Here is a 23,486-nt window from a genome sequence, read left to right on the forward strand (position 1 = left end):
TGAACAGGCCAAGTTTTCCTCGCTACCTCTTACTGAAGCACCTGATATCTGAGTGAGCAAAAACTCCAGATGGCCACTCTTCCAAGCTTCATTTGACAGTGATGAATGGATAATAGATCACCTTTAGGTTTAACCCTGGGAATAAAGGGCCATGTGTGTATTTTTATCTTCTTCAGTTTTGAAAGAAACTGCACCTACAACTCCTCTCGTCATTTCAAAATTTTATCTTTGCTTTACTCTAAAACCATTTCCCAAACATTTCTGCTATGAGAATGGAAAATGTAGGCATGTGTCTCACACACAGAGCTCATTTTAAAGTACAATACAAGGCAGCCTTTTATATTTCACAGCTAATCCTTGTAATTGCCAGAAAATCAAATTACCCAACATGCACCATCAATTTCCAAGAACTATAAAGGATGGATCTAGGTCAATTCTGCCCCCCTCTCCCAATTTGGAAACAATCAGAAGGACCATATTCTTTTGTTAATGAAAGGAAAGGCAATAGGAAATTAAAAAAAAAAACACAAATATAACGCTGATTCAAAAGGAGTCTGCATAGAACACAGAGAAAACAAGGACCCTTTCTGGATCCTCTCCCCTTCAACATGATTTTATTAATTACAGACTTTTATTTACTACCACTTCTTGTCCTGTGGGCTAAAATCTGAATTGACTTTAACACTGAGGTCAAAACCACATTGGCCACGTCTTTGACTTCATTTACATGCATAAACATCTTGGACAAATAGGAAACAGCTGTGGTCCACCCGCTCTTCCAGCAAATGCCAATGACCCCTCAACTCCATTATTGACCACTATGGCTTCTGACAGAGCACATCAGGTTGAACTTGGGTCCCAGTTTTTTTCTGATGACTGATGACGCTAAGCCCTTTGTATGCTTATTGGCCACTCATATACCCAGTTTTATGAAGTGTTTATTGTATGCTTGTTGACCATTCATACATCCACTTTCTGTGAAGTGGATATTCAAACTATTTGCAATTGTATTAGGTTATTTGTCTTTTTATTACTGAGTTGTGGGAGTTCTTTATACATCCTGGATACCAACCAATAGTCAGATTGATGTTTTGGGAATATTTTCTCCCCATTCATGGCTTGCCTATTCATTTTCTGCAGTGCCTTTTGTGAGCAGAAGTTTTTCATTTTGATGAAGTCTAATTTGTCTATTTTTCATAGTTATTGTTTTCGGTGACCTAAGGAAACTTTGCTCATCCTCTGAATCATAAGGATTATCTCCTATATTTTTCTCTAAAGCTTAAAGTTTTAACTTTATTTTGGGTCTGATCCACATCAATTTAGTTTTTTATGTATGTTTGAGATGAATGGTCAAAGTTAACTTTTCCCCATATAAAATTCAGTTACTCCAGAACCATTTGTTGAAAGGACTTTCTCTTCTCTCTCCACCTCCTGCCATTAGATTGCCTCGGTACTTTTATCAAAAATAAAATGTCCACTGTGGACATAAAATGATCCAAGTCTGGGTCTGCTTCTGTGCTTTCTGTTGTGCATTGCTGATCTGTTCTTCCAGCCTCATGTCAGTAGCAGTGTTTCGATTACTGTAGCTCTACAGTTAATCTTGAAGTATGATAAGTTCTTCAATTTTATTTCGTTTCTTCAAGACAACTTTGAATATGCTAGGTCATTTATATAACCATATAAATTTTAATCCACATGTCAACGTCTTTATAAAAAATAAAAAAGAACTTCCATTATCTCTGTACAGCAATTTGGGGAAAACTGACATCTTAATACTACTGAGTCTTCTAATCCATAAATACGTTACATTTTTCTATTTTATTTAGTTTTTTCTAGATATCTCTCAGCAAAGCTTTTTAGCTTTAACAGAGAGGTCTTACATGTCTTTCGCTAAATTTGTTCCTAAGCATTTTATGTTTTATATACTATTTTTCATCAAATTTTAACTTCATTTTCCTAGTGTTTGCTACTAGTATATATAAATACAACTAGTTTTTCTATATTATCATTGTACCCTACAATATTACTGAATTCGCTTATTAGTTCTGGTAATTGTCTTGTATATTCCTTAGGCCTTTTTACATAAACAATAATGTCATCTCCAAACAGAAACAGTTCTACTAGTTCTACTTCTTCCTTTCTGACCTTAATACTTTTTTTCCCCTTGTCTTATGCAATGGTTGGGTCCTCCAGGACACTGTAACAAGAATCCTTTCTTGTTCCCAATCTTTAGAAGGAAAGAGTTCAGTACTTCATCACTAACATGACGTCCATTATAGGGTTTTCATAAATATCCTTCATCAAAGTTCAGTCCAGTGTACCTGCAGCTTTTATGTGCACGCAAATCACCTGAAGGTCCTGTGATACATAGCTTTAACAAGATCCTGGGGTCTTTCACTTAGTCACAAAACCTAATGATTCATAACAAACCTATGGTGCATATTGACTTGTATTTAATTAACTGTGATGACAGATGATATAAAATGTGTGGAGAGGGAGACATGCAGAGAGTGGTGGGTCTCTCTGAGGGTGTGTATCCCTGGTTCCATACAAATAGGCGCCTCATGTACAGTGCCTCTTTAATGGCAACATTAACAAAATATCATTCTAAAAGCAAACAAGACAGAATATAGACTAAATTCATGAACATTTTACACAATTTTTAATGAATATCTTGAGGCAGATATACATATACCCTCCTCTGCTATATACACCTCTTAGCTAAATTCCAGTCAACCCAATCATTCTACAGAAGGGATGAAGAATCAGTTCTTCTTTGGTTTCAATGTCAATGGCAGACATCATTGACTGATCATGACATACTTCCTCCAGACTCAGAATTCATTTGAAAACGGGATTTAAAGTCAACATGGAAACTATATGAATTTATCCTATCTTAAAGCCTTTCTACTATAACATGGATAGCAGTCAAGATGAGAGGAATTCTCCCCTCCAATCAGGCAAAGACCCAAAAATCTAATCAACAGAGTTTGGGCAAATATACCTCAGTCCATTTTCCCTACAATCTCTAAATTATATCCAGCTAAGCAGGCTTTCTATGTACAAAAGTGGAGAAGGGTGTCAGAAAATCCTTTCAATTGCATATTACTTTCTTCACATCATTTTATTTATTTTTATTTTTAAAATTTCTTATAAATGTCCTTAAAAATATTTTTATATATTATTTATTTATTTATTTTTGGCTACGCTGGGTCTCTGTTGCTGCATGGGCTTTTTTCTAGTTGCAGTAAGCCAGAGCTACACTCCCGTTGTGGTGTGCAGGCTTCTCACTGCAGGGGCTTCTCTTGTGGAGTATGGACTCTAGGGCACACGAGCATCAGTAGTTGCAACTCCCAGGCTCTACAGCACAGGCTCTACAGTTGTGGTACACAGGCTTAACTGCTCTGTGGCATATGCATTATCTTTCCGGACTAGGGATCAAACCCACGTCTCCTGCACTGGCAGGCGGATTCTTTACCACTGAGCCACCAGGGAAGCTGGTGATATTGTTTTAGAGTAGGGCTTCCTGAATGTTCATTTCCTAGGCTGACTTAAATAGTGCCTTACCTGACAGTTAATGCAGACCCCTCCACCTGCATAGAGGCCTTGGATATTCAAGCTTGCCTGCTGCCTCTCAACATCCGGATCATAGTAACAGTCGGTGGAGTGTCCATGGCAGTTGCATGCTGAGGAAAGAGCATTCTAAGTTAGTACTGCATCGTGACTATGAGACCCTCAGTAAATCCCGCACCCCCTACCCCTAGAGGATTACTGCTCACTGAACTACAAGAAAGTCCATTCTGGAACACCATGGATACCCTCAGTGGAAAATTCTAGAGACTTTTACACAAAGATCAGCCTACAACCATATGCAATTTATACCTTCTTTTGTTTGATATTAATTGGGAGAAAGTTTCTCTTTTCAAAAAAATAAGATATGTAATTACAACAAATTAAGATAAATCAACATGCCAAGGAGATCAAACCAGTCAATCCTAAAGGAAATCAACCCTGAATATTCATTGGAAGGACTGGTGCTGAAGCTGAAGCTCCAATACTCTGGCTACCTGATGCAAAGAGCCGACTCACTGGAAAAGACCCTGATGCTGGGAAAGATCGAAGGCAGGAGGAGAAGGGGATGACAGAGGAGATGGTTGGATGGCATTACCGACTCAATGACACGAGTTTGAGCAAACTCTGGGAGACAGTGAAGGACAGGGAAGCCTGGCATGCTGCAGCTCATGGGGTCACAAAGGCTGAACACCAACAACAACCTGCCAATTAAGCTGCACAAAGTGAATATTACTACTGCTCCTACTGCCAAGAATAACTGAGTCCTGGTACACTACGGAAAGCATTACTTGCATTACCTTATTTTATATGCATAATAACTTTCTAGGGGAGGTATGATGATGTCCATAGCCCAGATGGGGACGCTGAGGCTTAGAGAGGTTAAGGGAAGTGTTCACTCACAGAGTTCACAAGTCAGACAAGCAGAATCCTGACTTGTCTTTCTGTGACTCCAAAACCTATTCTCTCAGTCAACATTCTAAGCCTTTCATCTCAGCTTTATCTGTAATAGTGATCAAATGGAAGTAATCTTGACATCTAACCATAGGGAAATGGCTAAGCAAACAACAGTATATTTGCTTGACTGAGTTCTATGAAGTCAAGCACTGCTCAGGTTTTGTTTGTAATAGAGCATGGTGCCCTGCACACAGTAAGGACTCAACAAAACAAACACTTTTTAGATACACTTGAATCAAGAATGACTATACCATGAGCCATCAAAAAGGATGTCAAAGAGTTTTTAATGATACAGGAAAATATTTTTAAATACTAAGTGAAAAAGATCCAGATATCCAAAAAAATAATAAAGCTGAGAATACCAAGTATTGGCAACCAAGTATCGGCAGGGATGTGGGGATAGAAGTACCTCTAAAAAAAAAAAAATCCAGATATAAAATTATATAAAATAATATACTCTTGAGCATTTAATGTATGAAAAAACACTAGAATACCTGACAAAATATTAATAGTGGATCTCTTAGGGTAATAAAAGTATTAATGATTTTACTTTAAGAAATAATTTCCAAATTATTTATAATTAACATATGATACTTATAAAATTAGAAAACAGAGTTTAAACCCATTTAGGATTTTCATCATTGCCAAGATGAAAAAGATTTAACACAAGTAAAATTCTTCTTGTTTCTTAGGTAGAATCCATATTCACTACATTCTACCTAGATCAAATTTTCTATCTTTCCAGGAATTTGTATATTTTAATCAAGTTCTCAGATAAATCTATTAGGGAAGAAGATTGAGTTAGAATTCCAAATTAACCTGTTTTTTTAAGTCTCTATTGAATATGTTACAGCACTGCTTCTGTTTTATGTTTTGGTTTTTTTGGCCCTGAGGAATGCAGATCTTAGCTCCCCAACCAGGAATCCAACTCACAGCCCCCTGCATTGGAAGGTGAAATTTTAACCACTGGACCATCAGGCAAGTCCCCAGTTAATCCTGTTTTTAAGAGCTTGAACATTTTCTTATTTTCATTTCCTCAGTGGTGCCATGATTTTTTAAGGCATTTCTATTTACTACATCAGTTATTTCTTCAGAAGTCTTTATTTTGAATTGCAGTAACTCACATGGAGTTTAGACAGCATCTAACAAATATCTTACTAGATCTGATTTCCACATACAGCCTGTAATTTTTAACCATTTTGGCAAAAAAAGTGTAAGAAAGTTAAAAACTTATGAAAGGAAATTATTTAAAAGTCATCACACATGTTGGAGTAAGCATGTGACCGAGGAGTTCCATCAGTCTGGAAAACAAATCATATGACCAATGTTGGTTTATGTGATAACATTTACTCAATCAAACTATTTTAAACCAGCATCTGAAAGTGTTGGAAGAAACAACCCCTGATTATTACGTTTCCCTCTTTTTGGCCCTATTATCTAGGGATAAGAAGTAGGGGATTCAATGAAAAGGAACCCGTTAGCTTGACTATCAAGTGAGAATGGCCATCTAGGTAACACCCTGGACCTAGAGATCACCTGAGCATTCACCCAGACAGCATCCATACCTTCCAACAAGGCTAGGATCTCTCAAAGCTCGCTTGGAACTTCTCACCAGAAATGCATTCTAAGTAATTCTGCTAGTTACAGAAATCACAGTCTTATTTCTTAACAGTTATAAGAATTTTTTGGCCAAAATGCTTTCTTACCCATCTAGTTAAAACAACAACAAAAAAGTGAAAATGTCAGTCACTCAGTCGTGTCCAACTCTTTGAGAGCCCATGGACTATAGCCCACCAGGCTCCTCTGTCCATGGAATTCTCCAGGCAAGAATACTGGATTGGGTTCCCATTTCCTTCTCCAGGGGATCTTCCTGAATCAGGGATCAAACCTGGGTCTCCTGCATTGCAGGCAGATTCTTTACTGTCTGAGCCACCATGGAAGCCCAACAAACCTGGATCCAAGCACCTTTTGGTCATTTCATAAAAGCAAATTCATCTGCAAATGCTAAGAATATTCAGGAAAAAATAAGCCACAATCTCCAAAGTCAATAACGACAAGTTAAAAAACGTTTCTAGCAAATGGAATAAATATGTGAATTTCTAAGAAGATGGGTTTAAAAGAAAATCTTTAGTTGGCTGTCATAGGGCTTGTTTGCTAAAATAACACTTTTTTTTTTTTGGTTTATATTGTGCCCATAATTAAAAGCAGCCTCTCGCCTTTCTTCCTTCCTTCTCTGGTCCCCTCCACCCTGCATCCCCCTCAGTCCTATTCCCTCGGTGCTTCCAGTTCTCTGTTTAGACATCAATCTCACCACCTTCTCTGGATGTCTGTCCTCAAAAAAATACTCAGGATTCCAATCCAGTATCACATCCTAAGAAACTGTAAGGGTTTTAAATTTAATAATGGCTGCATCGCATTTTAGATTGCTAAAGAGAGGCCAATTGTCAAAGCACTCTGCCCAATCTTTGCACACAGTGAATGTTTAATATATATATTAATGGTCATTATTGCTGCTATTTTTGTTCACATATTTCTATCTGAATTTAGAGTGGGGCACTTCTACCTCCAGTCGGTGAGTTACTCGTTGGGATGGATAGTTCTGACTCTAGAGACTGACATGATCCTGCCCTGTTCACGAGCACAGGAAAAACACTGCCCTCAGTCCTTAGGCAGGCTTCCCAGGGGCACTAGAGGTAAAGAACCCGCCTGCCAGTGCAGGAGACATGAGACGTGGGTTCGATCCCTGGGTTGGGAAGATTCCCTGGAGGAGGGCATGGCAACCCACTCCAATATTCTTGCCTGGGAAATCCCATGAACAGAGAAGCCTGGCAGGCTACAGTCCATAAGGTCACGCAGAGTCGGACACAACTGAACCAACTGAGCACACAAGCATTCAGTCCTCAGGCAGAAATGAGGGAGGGGGCTCATGGGCGGGGCCTTGCGTCCCAGGGTCCCTCCTCCAGGGCTCACCTTCACACTCATTGCTCTGCTTCCCCATGGCAGGCCGCCAGCGCCTCTGATTGTACCCCATGCAACAGCGATCACACGTGTCCCCGCAAGTATTGTGCTGGCATTCACACCGAAACCTGGGCATATAACAAAGCAGATCTATTACTGAAAAGTTGTTTTTTTTAAACTGAAGATCAGCTGCTCCCGTGTGAAAAACTGAGTCATCATGGTCACCTATGGTACCACTGCGTGACTATGAGAACAAAGCACTCTGCGTATGTTATTTCAAGTCCCTCCATCCTGCTTATTAACTCCACTTTACATGTGGTGACACTAAGATCCAGAGATATTTAAATATTTGCCAAAACTCAGGAGATGGTCAACAGAGAGCCAGATTTCAAACTGAAGTTTGTCTGATTCCAAACTCCCAGATCTTCTCTACCACCTTATATAATGATAAATCGACACAGGAGCAAGTGCTGAGGGTATTGAGGTGTGCGGAGTATCAACATCTTCACAAAAATCTAGAGTCACCTGTGAGATGGGTCAGATTTCTTACTTTCAGCCTGGTGTCTGGCCAGAGGTACAAAGAATCCAAGAGACAGTCACTCACAGCATCTCAGAGGACCCTGTTTGAAGGGTCCAGCTCCAAAAAGCAGCTCCATCACTGGGCCAAAGCTCGGATTACTCAGCAAGGCAATGGGGTAAACACAAAAAATCTACTTTCAAAGAACTACTTTGAAACTTAACTATCGCTAAGTCGTGTCTGACTCTTTGTGACTCCATAGACTGCAGCATTCCAGGGTTTTCTGTACTCCACTATCTCCCGGAGTTTGCTCAAATTCACGTCCATTGAGTCGCTGATGCCATCCAACCATCTCACCCTCTGTCACCCTCTTCTTCTCGTGCCCTCAATCTTTCCCAGCATCAGGGTATTTTCCAGTGACTCAGCTCTTCGCATCAGGTGGCCAAACTACTGGAGCTTCAGTTTCAGCATCAGTCCTTCTGAAGAAGGAAACAGACGGAACAGGCTCCATCTTGAAAGCAGGACTCCACCTTGGGCCAGACTGTGGACTTTGAGCTATATGCCGAGGGAAATGACGTACCAACTGGAAAACCAGACCCCTCCGGATGGAAGAGCACCAGGGCTCATACCTAGACACTCCATCGCCTAAAAGAATACCCTAATTATCTGTGTAACTGAATAGAATCATAAATTCTATTAAGCTTATTGGGGTATGACCACAGGCATACTGATAGTTGTCCACTGTTAACTACCTAGGCTTAAGGCATACAAATCATGGGTTTAAGGCATACGAATCACGTGTTTAAGGCAAACAAATCATGGGTTAACTTTGATTGTATCTTTCCTTTGTTCAGTCTAGTTTCAGAGAATTTGGGGAGGTGGGTTTGAGCACATACACTTAGGGTATATAAGGTTTCACAGAAACTGATCAGGGTCCTTGGCTAAGAGGAGACTCTGCCTTGGGCCCCCGGTGTAATAAACTGCACTCCACTATCTGCATTGTCCTTCTGAGTGAGTTTGTTTCCCAGAACTTGTGGCTACAATACTTTCAATGAATATTCAGGGTTGAATTGACTGGTTTGCTCTCCTTGCAGTCCAAGGGACTCTCAAGAGTCTTCTCCAGCACCACAATTTGAAAGCATCAGTTCTTTGGTGCTCAGACTTCTTTATGACACAACTTTCACATCCATCCATGATTACTGGAAAAACCATAGCTTTGACTATACGAAACTTTGTTGGCAAAGGGATGTGTTGTCTGCTTTTTTTTTTAATGACTCTGCTTTTTCATACGCTGTCTAGGTTTGTCATAGCTTTTCCACTATAGACGTACCTTAAAATGTTTCTAGGCTTAAATGAAATAACTATAGTCATGGCACTGAATTAGAACTCCAAGCTCTGAGCTTCCATTCATCTGTGCTTGAAAGAGGATTCAAAACAGAGTCTAAGAAAACTCTTGGCTGTGCCCATGGGGATCCCATTAATCCTTCCCAGGGGAGATGGGAAGGTTACTCTCCTAAGAAAAGGCATCATCCCTCTCCCAACTCAGCTGCCTGTTAAAGCAGATGGACACAGATTTAACTGGCAGCACAGAACAGCTGGAGTTCAAATGGGTTTTGGTCAGAGATGCACTTTCAGCTCATTGCCAATGAGGTATTTGCTTAAGCTGAACTGAACAAATATTTAGGGAAAACTGCTTAAAGAACATACAGTCTTATTATTCTTTTTTTTTTTTTTTTCTGGTATTGTGGAGTCCACCTACTCTCTTTTTTAAAAAAAAATACTTATTTATTTTTGGCAGCAGTGGGTCTTCATTGCCGTGTGCAGGCTTTTCTCTAGTGCTGGCGAGCGGGGCCTACTCTCCATTGCAGTGCTCAGGCTTCTCATTGCAGTGGCTTCTCTTGTTGAAGCTCCCAGGCTCTAGAGTGCAGGCTCAGCAGCCGAGATGCACAGGCTTAGTTGCTCCTCGGCACGTGGAATCTTCCCTGACCAGGGATCAAACCTGTGTCCCCTGCATTGGCAGGTGGATTCTTTACCATTGGACGACCAGCAAAGTGCCCAACTACTCTTATAGGGAGATCCATATTGAGTACAGAAAAAGAAAAGAGACAGGGAAACCTTTCTGAATCATATTGCCACCCCCAAATAACTGCTTTTGCTGATGCTCTCTCAGCCCAGGCTGATGACTGGTGTAGAAAATTTATCCCTGTGCCTGTTGGAAGGATGTTACTGAATATGTTGTTGACTGGAGAATCCTCTTCATGACCATTCCATCCACCTCCAGGTAGACGTCTCATCTGGCCCCGGTGTCAACATTCACCTTCTCCTATACAACTGATCCTTTTTAGATTATGATCATAGTGAAATATGAAACTCAGCAGGGTTCCCTTTTTGAGTTGACTGCTAGGAAGCTCAGAATTAAACCCATGACCCTTCCACGTTTCTGGACATCAAAGTCAGCCTTGTACCCACGCTTGATTAAAGTCCTCTTTTGCCTTGCCATGGGTTCTACTTGATTGCTGATTGCCCAGCCGTGGCTCCCTCCGTTAGGTCATTGAAATACCCTGAACATAAGACTTTTTTTCTATTCATAGAGGCCTCTGTGAATCACCTGTGCAGGTCAGCCTGTTGGGCAGAAGCCAACCAGCAGACGGGGAGGCAAGGAAGTTGTGCTAATGTAGACCAGTGGCACTCAGCCTTTCACTGAGGGATGGAGAGATATTTTGTGACACACGCCGGGAGCAATTCACCGCAGAGTACAGAACCCCCACAGGTCTGCCAAGACCACAGAGCCAGCAGCTCTTCCAAACGGGAAGCTCAGCCTCTCTCCAATGACTTCTCCTCTCCTCTCCCACAGGGCACCACTTTATCTCAGGCTCAGAGACCTACAGTGAACTCTTTTCTCCTTTTCTTCCAACTCCGGACTTCTCTGACTCAGCTTCTAGTGCCTGAGGGCCCAACTGTTCAGGAGGTTACATGGCAGGCATATTTAATCATTAATAAGCAAGCCCTTACTGATTAAGGACTGGTCGGTTGATAGATTCACAGTGCTATCTCAGAGAGTACCACCTGATCCCTGAAAGGGGGCTGACAGCATTAGAGATTGTTTCAAGTTGGGCAGAGGGCATCACCAACTTACCATGTACACTGGTAGCTGGCACCTCTGCCCAAACCTGTAGCTAGGCCTTAGCATTGTGTAGCCATGCACAAACTTGAACTTGACTAACAGTAAAATGTATCCCTGGTAAATGCTGCTACGGGGAATTGAACACTTTAAAACACTGAGAGACAAACATTACTATATCTAGCATCTGGTCATTTCCGGCCCTTCAGAGTATCCTTCTAGAAGTGATAATGTGAATGCATACAATTGCAGAGAGACACAGGTTCGATCTCTTGGTTGGGAAGATCCCCTGGAGGAGGAAATGGCAACCCACTCCAGGCTTCTTGCCTGAAAAATCCCATGGACAGAGGAGCTGGGTGGGCTACAGTCCATGGGGTCACAAAGAGTTGGACACGACTGGGCACACCTGGCCACACTTACATACATACTGCAGAGCAGCACACACAACGCAACATACATACAACTGCAGAACACAATATTAGAGATACACGCATCTTGTTATATGTGAAATACGCCCAGAGTTACACTGACGTTCATAGCAGAATTATTCACGACAGATAAAAGGTGGCAGTGACCTGTGTCCATCAACAGATGAACGGGTAAGCAAAATGCAGTGTATACATAACGAAATACTATTCAGTCTTAACAAGGAAGGAAATTCTGACACATGCTATGAGGACATCATACTATGTGAAATAAACCAGTCACAAAAAGACAATATTGTGTCTTCTTTGAGACACTCAGAGTAGACAAATTCATAGAGACAGGAAGTAGAATGGCGTTGCCAGGGGCCGTGAGAGGAGAGAATGCAGAGGTGTGTAGTGTGTAAAGAGCCTCAGTTCTGCAAGGTGAAAAGAGCTCTGGAGGTTGGCTGCACAACTACGAATGCGTTGAACACCAGTGAACTTAAACCCCCCACTTAAGGGCGGTCAAGATGGTAAACTTTCCATGCATTGTACCACAGTTTCAAAGATGAAAAAGGATTTGAAAACATACACCGGGGATGCCAAACATTTCTCCCGCCAATTGTACTCAATTGTCTGTGGCTGCCTGGGGCACCGTCTGGAGCGGGGGTGGGAAAGGGGGTGTTGGGATGGAGGAGAGGAGACACACACATCATCTTCGTGTTGAGGTTGAAACATTCCTATTGAGGGAAGGAACTTAGAAGTATGTAATAGGATGCCAACACCACTGAAACAATTAGACATTCATAGAAAGCTAAAAAAATCTATACAAGGTACTCACAGTTTTTCCGGATTGTTTGCATTGCACACTTCAGCATGGCCGTTGCAAACACACCGCCCACCGATGCTGATATCCTTTATGCTGTAATAATACTATAGAGCAGAAAACACAACATGTCAGTTTTACTAAGCCCTGACATAGACTTTACTAATCTTTAACGCACACCTGTACTGACCCTCTTCCCTTCCATCCTGTCTCCTAAGCCTCCCTCAGCACAAAAGGGAGCCACATTTGGATGTAACTTTTCTTACAAAAAAATACATTCCCCAAATCAAATGTAATAGCACCCTGCTGAATCTGTCCATTTAAAAAAATAAAATACCCCGGCGGTCCAGTGCTTAAGACTCCGTGCAGCCAATCAGGGGACGTGGGTTCAATCCCTGGTCACGGAACTAAGATCTCACATGCCGTGTGGTCAAAAGACAAATAAAAATAGATAAATAAAATGGTACAGCTGTCATGACTAATGAACTATACTTGTTACATTATAAAAAGTAATTGGGACTTCCCTGGCAGTCCAGTGGTTCAGACTCCGCCTTCCAATGGTTCAATCCCAGGTTGGGGAACTAAGATCCCATGTGCCACATGGTCAAAAGACAAAAAAATTAAATGAAAAAAATGGTATAGTTGTCGTGACTAATGATCAAAACTTGTTACATTATTAAAAAAATAACTGGGACTTCCCTGGTGGTCCAGTGGTTAAGTCGTCACCTTCCAATGCAGGGGGCACAGGTTTGATCCCTGATTGGGGAGCTAAGATTCCACATGCTTCACCACCGAAAAGCCAAAACATAAAACAGAAACAATACTGTAACAAATTTAGTAAAGACTTTAAAAATAGTCCACATTAAAAAAAAAAAAACCTTTAAAAATAAAACTAAACTTTAAAAAGTTTTTAATTAAATGCTTTAAATGCATGAAGAGAAATTACCTTGGAAAAGAAGCACACCCTATAGCCTTTGGGAAAGGGATTGCCTGCTTCCTAGCTTCTCTCTCTTTTTTTAATATAAAGCTGAGTCCCATATAGTGCACAATATACTTGCACATTATCTATTTACCAAAAACATAATTTTGTATCAAACATCTGCCACCAACTGTATGCAGGTTCCAGGAAAGGAGAACAATATTCATCAAGATGGATTAGATACAGCGCTGAGACTGGCAAGGCCCACCAGCAGCTGTGGACGTCCGCTTGCCTACGGCAGGGTGAATAAAGCCACAGGTGGAGGTTCAAGCTCCAAAAGGCCAGATAGCTACAGACCCAGCTGAGGCTCATCCCCTAAACCAGTCCAGCCATGTGGGTGGCCATCTCATGGACAGGGCATATCTCCAGCATGGTGGGGGTCTCTCCACTTGTGACAATGGGTGGCACCAACTGCCAGCTCCCTTCCTTCCCTTGGCTGAAGATGCACAGGATTCAGTACGGAATTCAGGGGTCGGGGGTATAAAAAATCTTTCTCACTGAGGTGATGTCACCAGCGAGGATATCTGTTAGGAAGTCTTTGAACTCACAAGGACAAGAGGGGCTTTGTATCTGTTGGCTGTCACTGAGGTTAGTCATCCTAAACCTCCCCACTCACTCCAAGTTGGGGCTCTGTTACCACCTCCTCACTAAAAGCTGTGAGGTGTCTTAGCTTCCTGGCCATGTCTTACTTAATCTGAAGACATTAACAGCCCCTCTTGTCAATACAGATAAATGCAGCATTGGCGAGCTTTCTGAGACAAGTGCACACTCAGAAGCTTTCACCACAGAAGTTTCTCTCTGCACATGGGTTAGGGCAGCAGTGGCAAGAGGGAAGCCCGCCATCTGCCTTCACTCAGCTGCATACGTGATGCGTGTAACAGGACAGCTGGTGTTCTGGGCTCCTCGACTTAAAGAACAACCTAGACTGGGGGATGGGGTTATATACACGGTGCGCACCATAAGAAATTACTTGTAGGTTCATTTGTACCATTCTTCTAGGTTCCACATACATGTGTTAATATACAATATTTGTTTTTCTCTTTCTGACTTACTTCACCCTGTATGACAAAGTCTAGACCCACCCACGTCTCTACAAATGACCCAATTTTGTTCCTTTTAATGGCTGAGTAATACTCCATTGTATACATGTACCACATCTTCTTTATCCATTCATCTGCCCGTGGACTTTTGAAATAGAGACTCCAACGTGGACACAGTGTGGGAATGGGAGGGTGGGAAGAATTTGGAGAGTAGGACTGACATATATACACTGCTGCTGTTAAGTCGCATCAGTTGTGTCCAACTCTGTGCGACCCCATAGACGGCAGCCCACCAGGCTCCCCGGTCCCTGGGATTCTCCAGGCAAGAACACTGGAGTGGGTTGCCATTTCCTTCTCCAATGCATGAAAGTGAAAAGTGAAAGTGAAGTCGCTCAGTCATGTCCGACCCTCAGCAACCCCTCAGCCGCCCACCAGGCTCCTCTGTCCATGGGATTTTCCAGGCAAGAGTACTGGAGTGGGGTGCCATCGCCTTCTCCGGATATATACACTACCAGGTGTAAAACAGATAGGTAGTGGGAAGCTGCTGTATACTAGGGAACTCAACTTAGAGCCCTGTGATGACCTAGAGGGGTGGGATGGGGGGTGGGAGGAGGTCCCAGAGGAAGGGGATATATGTATACATACAGCTGATTCACTTCATTGTACAGCAGAAACCAAGACAACACGGTAAACCAATTACACTCCAATTAAAAATTACTTAATAGAGAAGACTACATTCATCTAAGTGAAAAGAAATCTACATACATAGGAGTATCCTTACAACCCTCAAAAAAAAAAAAAAAAAAAATGTGCTGAGGACATCTGTGGTGAGGCTCCAAATGTAGAGGAATGGAAACACTCTGGCTACAGTTGATCAGAAAGGCCCGGATTCCCTTGTAAATTCCACCCTCGGATCCAGCTGTAGTTCCCACATACAGCAGCTCAGAGACAGCTAAGGGGGCTGAAATTGTAGCAAACAGGCCACCCACACTCCAGAGGACTAGCTTTTTCGGAAAACTCAAAACGGTAGCGAAATTTGAGTTTTCTCTCTCCCTTCCTTTCCCAGCTCTCTGACTTACCTACATAAGAAGCCGGACTCTATAAAATAGAGCTGGCATCTTCCATTCACCCTCCCAAGTCCAGCATGCACCCCTCTCCATTCTGCCCTTTGCTCAGGGGCTGAACTTTACGGGATGATAAGGGTCTCTTTTCCTTCGGCCTCCTGCTAGATTTGACCACTGGGAGGCCCGGGGAGGGGATCAGAGGACGGGAGGAGAATGAACTAGGGGTATTGATTCTGCTGATACCCTCTGTGCCCAGGAGTCAGGGGACTGTCCTGACACTGAGAGTGAGGGATGGCCACCTAACACTGGCAGAAAGTACTGATGTTCACCAATGCCTGTACCCCTTGCTTTTCTCCACTGCATTACCCAGCCTCCTGCATGTCCAAGGGTCCCACAACCAGTTCCTGCCAATGGCAGTGAGCTGTGTGGTTAGGAGACTCACCCTCCCTATGCTCTCTCTCTTTTCCCTCATCAGCTGACCAGATGCAGGGAATGCAAGGACCACCTGGGGTCTGACATCCTAGGATGGCTGTGGCTCTTCATAGAAACTGACCCCATATCAGACCGTGACATGAGCAAAAACTAAACCTTTATTGTATTCATTTCTGGCACTTGGGGACTATTTGTTGTAACAGCAGACTAATACCAGGATGGCTGTCATCTTTGCCTTTCATCTTCTTTGAATATGATGATTTGTCTTTAACAGCCAAACTTCTAAACTGCATCTCATATTTCAGACAAGAACAACTCCTACGCCTCTGACACTACTGGCTGTAAAGTTTACTTAAAAGCACAGATGTAGAGAACAAACACACGAACATCCAAGGGGAAGGGAGGTGGGATGAATCGGGAGATTGGGATTGACATATACATACAACTAGGTAACTATGAGCGGAGAAGGCAATGGCACCCCACTCCAGTACTCTTGCCTGGAAAATCCCACGGACAGAGGAGCCTGGTAGGCTGCAGTCCATGGGGTCGCTAAGAGTCCAGCACGACTGAGCGACTTCACTTTCACTTTTCACTTTCATGCATTGGAGAAGGCAATGGCAACCCACTCCAGTATTCTTGCCTGGAGAATCCCAGGGACGGGGGAGCCTGGTGGGCTGCCGTCGGTGGGGTCGCACAGAGTCGGACACGACTGAAGTGACTTAGCAGCAGCAGCAGCAGCAGGTAACTATGAGAACTACTGTAGCACGCAGGGAACATGACTCAATGCTCTGTGATGACCTAAATAGGAAGGAAATCTAAAAAGCAGGGGATTATGTACATATAAAACTGATCCACTTGGCTGCACAGCAGAAACTAACACAACATTCTAAAGCAACTAAACTCCAATTTGAAAAAAAAAAAAACGGCTTACTTGAAAGAGTTGGAGGCAATGAATTCAACAAAGTACCAAAAGCTGCTGTCCTGGCGCTGAAGAGCACTACTCACCCGCCGGGTGACGGTTGGATCTCTCTGCGCTTTGGAGATGAGGTGTCCAAGAAGGGTGTTGGTTCGGAGAAAACGCAGGCGGATGTTTGTGGCCTTGGTGAATTCCCTCAGGGCGTGGGAGAAAGTAAAGTTTTTTGCACCTGGTCGACCATTTATCAGGGACACCACAACCTAAAAGGCCCACCACACACACACATAGAGAAAAAAAGTCCTTTTAGCAAAGGCTTCCCAGGTGGCGCTAGTGGTAAAGAACCTGCCTGCCAATGCAGGAGATGTAAGAGATGCAGGTTCAATCCCTGGGTCGGGAAGATCCCCTGGAGGAGGGCATGGCAACCCTCTCTAGTATTCTTGCCTAGAGAATCCCAGGGACAGAGGAGCCTGGCGGGCTACAGTCCACCAAGAGTCAGACCTGACTAAAGTGATTTAGCACACACACAACTAAAGCTCCAAAACTCTTGGTTTCTTTGAGTCATTTGATGTTTCAAAGCCTGGGCTCTTGGGTTCTGTAAATCATTTCCTTTCACAAACCCTTTGCTGTATCCATGTTGTGGAGCTATAAACACTATGAGATGTTGGAAGTATAATGTTTAAATCTATGAAAATAAGGAAACAATTTTTGTCAAGCTGCATCAAAGAAAGGAAGCTAAAAACCTAAATGAGGTTGAAAAAAGGAAGTCTCTGGATATAAACAGTGAATGGGGACAAAGAAATCTATTCAAAACCCAGGTTTTGCTTTTATTTTTTTTTTATCTTTAAATTTATTTATGTATGACTGCACTGCTTCTTTGTTGCTGCCCATGGGCTTTCTCTAGTTGCGGTGAGCGAGGGCTGTTCTCTAGCTGTGGTGGGAGGGCTTCTCGACGCAGTGGCTTCTCTTGTTGCAATGCACATGCTCTGCAGTGTGGGCTCAGGAGTTGCAGTACACAGGCTTAGTTGGCCTGGGGCATGTGAAATCTTCCCAGACCAGAGATCACACCCATGTCCCCTGCATTGGCAAGTGAATTCTTTACCACTGGACCACCCAAGTTTTGTTTTAAAGCTTGAGGAGATGAAATCCAAGTCTCATTTATTAAGACATGAACCACTGACCCATCACTGGAAGATACTGTATACAGCTGCTCAAGAAAGATCTCCCTACCTAAGGAGAATGAGACTGACACCCTTTAAAGCCACTCACTTGAAACTCCATGGAATTCTCTGATGCCCACCACGCTATTTTCTCATCTTCCCTAACAATAGCCTGGCTGACTTCACAAGGAACACATGCAACCCTCCCCGATAAATGACACTGATCCTGCCAAAAAGGATGAGGGTTAGCTCTGCCACCACCCCATCATCCCCCTACTCCTATGGGAGACAAGGTGTTTGTGAAGCAGTGGGAGGGGTCTTCACCACAATCACCAGTGATCCACTTTTTAAATATTCCAACAGAAAAGAGAATCTAAGACCTATGGGCCTTGGAGTCAGAATCCGGACTTCCCAAGAAAAATCAAAGACTTCAAATAGAATTTCCAATGTCAATTATAGTTCAATTAAAAAAAAAAAGAATTTCCAGCAACTCAGTCTGGGCATCTTCAACCTGGTTTCTTTCCATCTGTTAAATTTCCTTGAAAATGCAAGTTTCACAATTATAAAAAATGTGCATCTTCATGTTCATATTTAAGTCTTATCTCTCAAGGCCTCCCAAAGCTACTTACCTCACCATTTTCCAATGGCACAATCCGGGAATATTCCGTAGTACAAAGTACATCATCATCTCGGGTGATAGCCCTGTTTGCTTCCTGCCCAAACTGTTCCAAACAGTCTACTTTAGAATCTAGGAAGGAAACGTTAATATTGTACAATAAAATATTGTCCTCTTTTAAAGTTCTTAAATCTTATGTTTCTTTAAGAAAATACACAAAAAGGGAAAGACCAGAGAAGCATTTAAGATATTTAGATGGAATCTTAGAATAAAATTCTTAATTCATGAAAGAAAAACCAAGCCATTTCAGGCCACTTAAATATTGGCCACTGAAAGCCCTGTTGCGACTTTCAACAGGAATAGTCTGAAGATTTCATTCTAAATCTTCACTCTTCCTTAGACAAGTTTACCCTCTAAGGAGCATTCCTGGAAAACCTAATGCCTTTATAGCAAGATTCCGGTCCACTTCAATTCATCACAGGGTTCAGACACTCAGACATTCTTCATTAGTGAAGATGACAAGGTCAAGGTAAGTAACGTGAAAAGGCAGGATCCATAAAGATGGAACTTACTTCATAGTTCTACATAAAAGGAAATGGAATGAAGCTCTGGCCCAGTTACAGATACACTGCATACATGCATGCTAAGTCGCTTCAGTAGTGCCCCAAGTCTTTGCAACCCCATGGACTGCAGCCCATCAGGCTCCTCTGTCCATGGGATTCTTCAGGCAAGAATACTGGAGTGGGTTACCATGCCCTCCTCCAGGGGATCTCCCTGACCCAGGGATCAAACCTGCATGTCTTATGTCTCCTGCATTGGCAGGCAAGTCCTCTACCACAAGCGCCACCTGGGAAGCCCTATAGATACACTGCTTCGCCCTGAATAGTAGCAAGAACCATTATCGTAAGAGGTATTTCAACCCCAGTTATACATGTGTATCCCTGGTACTCACGCACACATGCTTGAGAAACGGATGTTCAGAGGGTAAGCTAGAAAGTTAAAACAGACCAGCCCCTGATGCACCACACTGAAAGGGTAACTTTCTAGTTAAACCTACAGTCTTGATCTGCTGTAAATAATTTAAACCCCTCATAACATGGTGGGTAAGACTACTTACGAGCAAAATATTGCCAAGGTGAGTAGGTGCTTCCAAAGTCAACAGATCTTTCCAAGACCCAAAGATCAGGGCGAGGAGAATTTGCAAATTTGATTAAAACATAGGCCACCTGGAAAAGCTGATAGAGCAAAAGATAAACAGTTATTCAACTCACTTTGTCTATTCAAACCCTCCACCATCTCTATGGGATGGTGGTTCCCAAGCTGGCACATCTAGCTACACCCCTCCCAAGATCCAGGCCCTGTTTCTAACTGCTGACTGGACCTCTCCAGCTTAACATTTTCACACCCCAAGTCATCATTTTTCTTCCTCCACTGAATCTAGACATTAATCTTTGCCACATCTTAATCATTATACCCTTGAATTTCAACCAGCCTGCAAGGCATCTTCACGTCTGTACATTCAGAGATGTCTGATGTCCAACAACAGTCATCATGTGCTAAGCTCTTCCAAGACCTGGAGAAGACAGTACAGCCCTAAGCATCTCCCAGGAGTGACATGGCCCTGGTCCAGGTCTTGGAGAGCTCATGGCTGCAGGATGAGACCTGAGCAGCTGCATGTAGAGAGGAGCATCTCCGACTCCTGTGTCATCTCCACTCATCACCTCTTCTCCTGATTTCTCTCCCCCTCATTGATTTTCTTGCTCATCCTCATCACTCTTTGCTCGCGGCCAGGACAGTGCCAATGTATGAAAGAGATGAAGTGCAGCATTGGTCCAGATTCTTTAGCCTCCCATCCTGGAACCCCAGCATGCCTCGGTGATGGACCCCAGGAGTCCTTGCAGGCTACTCCTGCCCCTGCCCTCAAAACTCATCTGGCTTGCCTGTGAACCCTGAGAATCTATGTGTTTATCAAAGAGCCTAGGATGACAAGGAACACAGGTGTTAAACAAATATGCTAACATGTTAATGAGTGAGGATTATCCCCACCCCCCGTACTCCCCAACCCCAGGGGACAGATTCAACAGTGACTTTGAGAACAGAACTCTGCCAGCCCTATTTGATAAAGTAAATTTATTTAGCAGGCCAATGGACCTTCCAGAATCAGGCAAATTGATGAGGACATAAATGCAAAAAGGCTTGAAGTGCAAGAGAACAGGAAGGATTTGGGCTTAGATAAAAAAAAAAAAAAAGCCTAATAATCTCCATATATTAGTCCTTTGATGCATATGAATTTATTATTTTGGTATAGCTGCATCTTAATAGAGGCATGACCATGGACAAGATTATCACCATTTAGTCTTGCTTTTCTCGTCTCCTAAACAATTCCAATTTTCTCACGGGTTCCTGCTGGGAGTGAATAGCACTCAGCACTGTGGCTTTCTGGAGTGGGCTTCCACAACTATCAGTAGAATGGACCATGAAACTGGACCACTAGTTTTCAAGTCCTAACTTCACCACTGATTAACTTTGGGACCTTGAGCAGAGGAAAAAAAAAAAAGAGGACTCTGCCACCTTATAAACTAGCCCAGTAGAGCCATTTCGATAATGAGTTCAACTAGTTAGAGAGGGAGGCAGTACTCAGACCCTGTGGGACCCTTTGACTCCTTAGGGGGTGGGAAAAAACCAAGGGATTTCATTTTTATATTGTTCACATATAATAGTATGGTAGGTGTCCTTTTTTTTTTAAGTCTCAGAACTAGTAGCTAATTGTAAATGTTCTAAACTCAATGTCAAAGCCAAAATTTCTAGGATGATGATTCTCAAATTTTAGTCTCAGAACACCTTAACATTTTTAAAATTATTGAGGACTTCAAAAGGCTTTTGTTTAAGTGGGCTATGACTGTTAATTAATAAGGACCATATTAAAAATTAAAGCTGATAAAAATTCAAAATATTTTTATTATGCATTTAAAATAATAAACCATTGCATGTTAACATAAACACCATATATTATGAAAAATACCATATATTTTTAAAAGCATAAAAAAATATAGTGAAAACAGTGGCTTTTCATCCTTAAGATGAATTTACATCTTAAGGATGTAATGTAATTTACATCCTTAAGATCTTTTTGAATGTCTGCCTTCATAGAAGACAGCTGGATTCTCATACTTGTAATATGTTTTGGTTGAAGTACTGGAAGAAAATTTGGCCTCACATAAATCCATAATAGGAAAAAGGACCTCCTAGCTTGGGGACCTTCCTGAAAGGTCTCAAGAACCACACTTTGACTCCTGTGTCATCTCCACTCTTGGTCACAGACTACCCTTCACTCTAAGATGTCCGATTTCTTCCTTCTCTGTGGAAGGAAGAACTGTCATACCAATTACAGAAATCCTAAGTTCAGTTGGTTTAGCCCCAAACACTTGTTCTTTGATCTTGGAAAATCTGCTTCATGGGTTCAGATTAACATTTTCAGATTGTCTACCCATCCTTGGAAAAAATGATCCAGTCGCATGGAGAAAAACTAATTCAGAATGGTAAGGTACTCTAAAAACCATAAAGCAATCCCTAAAGATAGGAGAAATAAATCCCAGAAGACATGCACCATTATTACATATTGAAGGAATTCATAGGAAATCTGAGAACTCCCAGTTTGAAGAATCAGAACAGATATATTTCCCTTAAAAACGACACATCTTGGGACTTCCTGGTGGTCCAGTGGTTAGGACTCTGTGCTGCCAATGCAGCGGGTGGGGGTTTGATCCCTGGTCTGAGAACTAAGATCCCACATGCCATGCAGCACAACCCAACCAAAAAAGTGGCACATCTCTTAGATCACATCAAGAGAAGACTGCTTTTAGATATGTGAGAAAGAGAGAATACAAATGCAACATTTCAGGATAGAATAATAATTTAAACATTCTTAATCTCTTCCATGAAAATACTATAATCATAGCATGCCCCCAAGACCCTATTTATTCAATAGTGTATGATTTAATGGTTTCTGGTGACTGCAGCCATGAAATTAGAAGGCGCTTACTCCTTGGAAGGAAAGTTATGATCAACCTAGATAGCATATTCAAAAGCAGAGACATTACTTTGCCAACAAAGGTTCGTCTAGTAAGGCTATGGTTTTTCCTGTGGTCATGTATGGATGTGAGAGTTGGACTGTGAAGAAGGCTGAGCGCCGAAGAATTGATGCTTTTGAACTGTGGTGTTGGAGAAGACTCTTGAGAGTCCCTTGGACTGCAAGGAGATCCAACCAGTCCATTCTGAAGATCAGCCCTGGGATTTCTTTGGAAGGAATGATGCTAAAGCTGAAACTCCAGTTCTTTGGCCACCTCATGCGAAGAGTTGACTCACTGGAAAAAACTCTGATGCTGGGAGGGATTTGGGGCAGGAGGAGAAGGGGACAACAGAGGATGAGATGGCTGGATGACATCACTGACTCGATGGACGTGAGTCTGAGTGAACTCCGGGAGTTGGTGATGGACAGGGAGGCCTGGCGTGCTGCGATTCATGGGGTCGCAAAGAGTCGGACACAACTGAGCGACTGATCTGATCTGATCTGATCTGATATTCTAGGTACCATATATGTTAACCATCTCACAAATACTCTCACAATAAAAGTGAAATTTCATGAATTGCATTTTACGTGAGGAAAGTGTGACTCTGAGAGGTGAAGCAACATGCCCACATTTCAGTGTAAAAATCTAGCACTTTTGTACACCCTACTCACTGATAATTAGCAATGCCACCAAACCTGATCAATCCTTATATTTGATCTGTTTCATCTTGAGGGAAATAACTGTCAAAGAAGCTCTAAACATCATTATTTCCAAATAGGCTAAGATTCCATTACAGGGAGCCAGGAGGTAGGGAGCTATGTGATAATACATCTTGATGGATATTTGAGTACATTGGTTT

At 42.3% G+C, this 23,486-nt stretch overlaps 1 protein-coding gene across 1 annotated transcript in view; it reads right to left on the reverse strand.

Moving 5' to 3' along the window:
- LAMA3 (laminin subunit alpha 3) overlaps positions 1 to 23,486 on the reverse strand; it is a 259,483-nt gene that overhangs the window by 176,526 nt on the left and 59,471 nt on the right. The window contains 6 exon segments of the mRNA XM_014479149.2: positions 3,568 to 3,686; positions 7,498 to 7,613; positions 12,369 to 12,460; positions 16,874 to 17,044; positions 18,571 to 18,689; positions 19,675 to 19,792. Of these exon segments, the coding sequence (XP_014334635.2) occupies positions 3,568 to 3,686; positions 7,498 to 7,613; positions 12,369 to 12,460; positions 16,874 to 17,044; positions 18,571 to 18,689; positions 19,675 to 19,792 (735 nt within the window).

Source organism: Bos mutus, chromosome 24 (genome assembly GCF_027580195.1).
Source record: "Bos mutus isolate GX-2022 chromosome 24, NWIPB_WYAK_1.1, whole genome shotgun sequence".
In the NCBI taxonomy this organism is placed as follows: Eukaryota; Metazoa; Chordata; class Mammalia; order Artiodactyla; family Bovidae; genus Bos; species Bos mutus.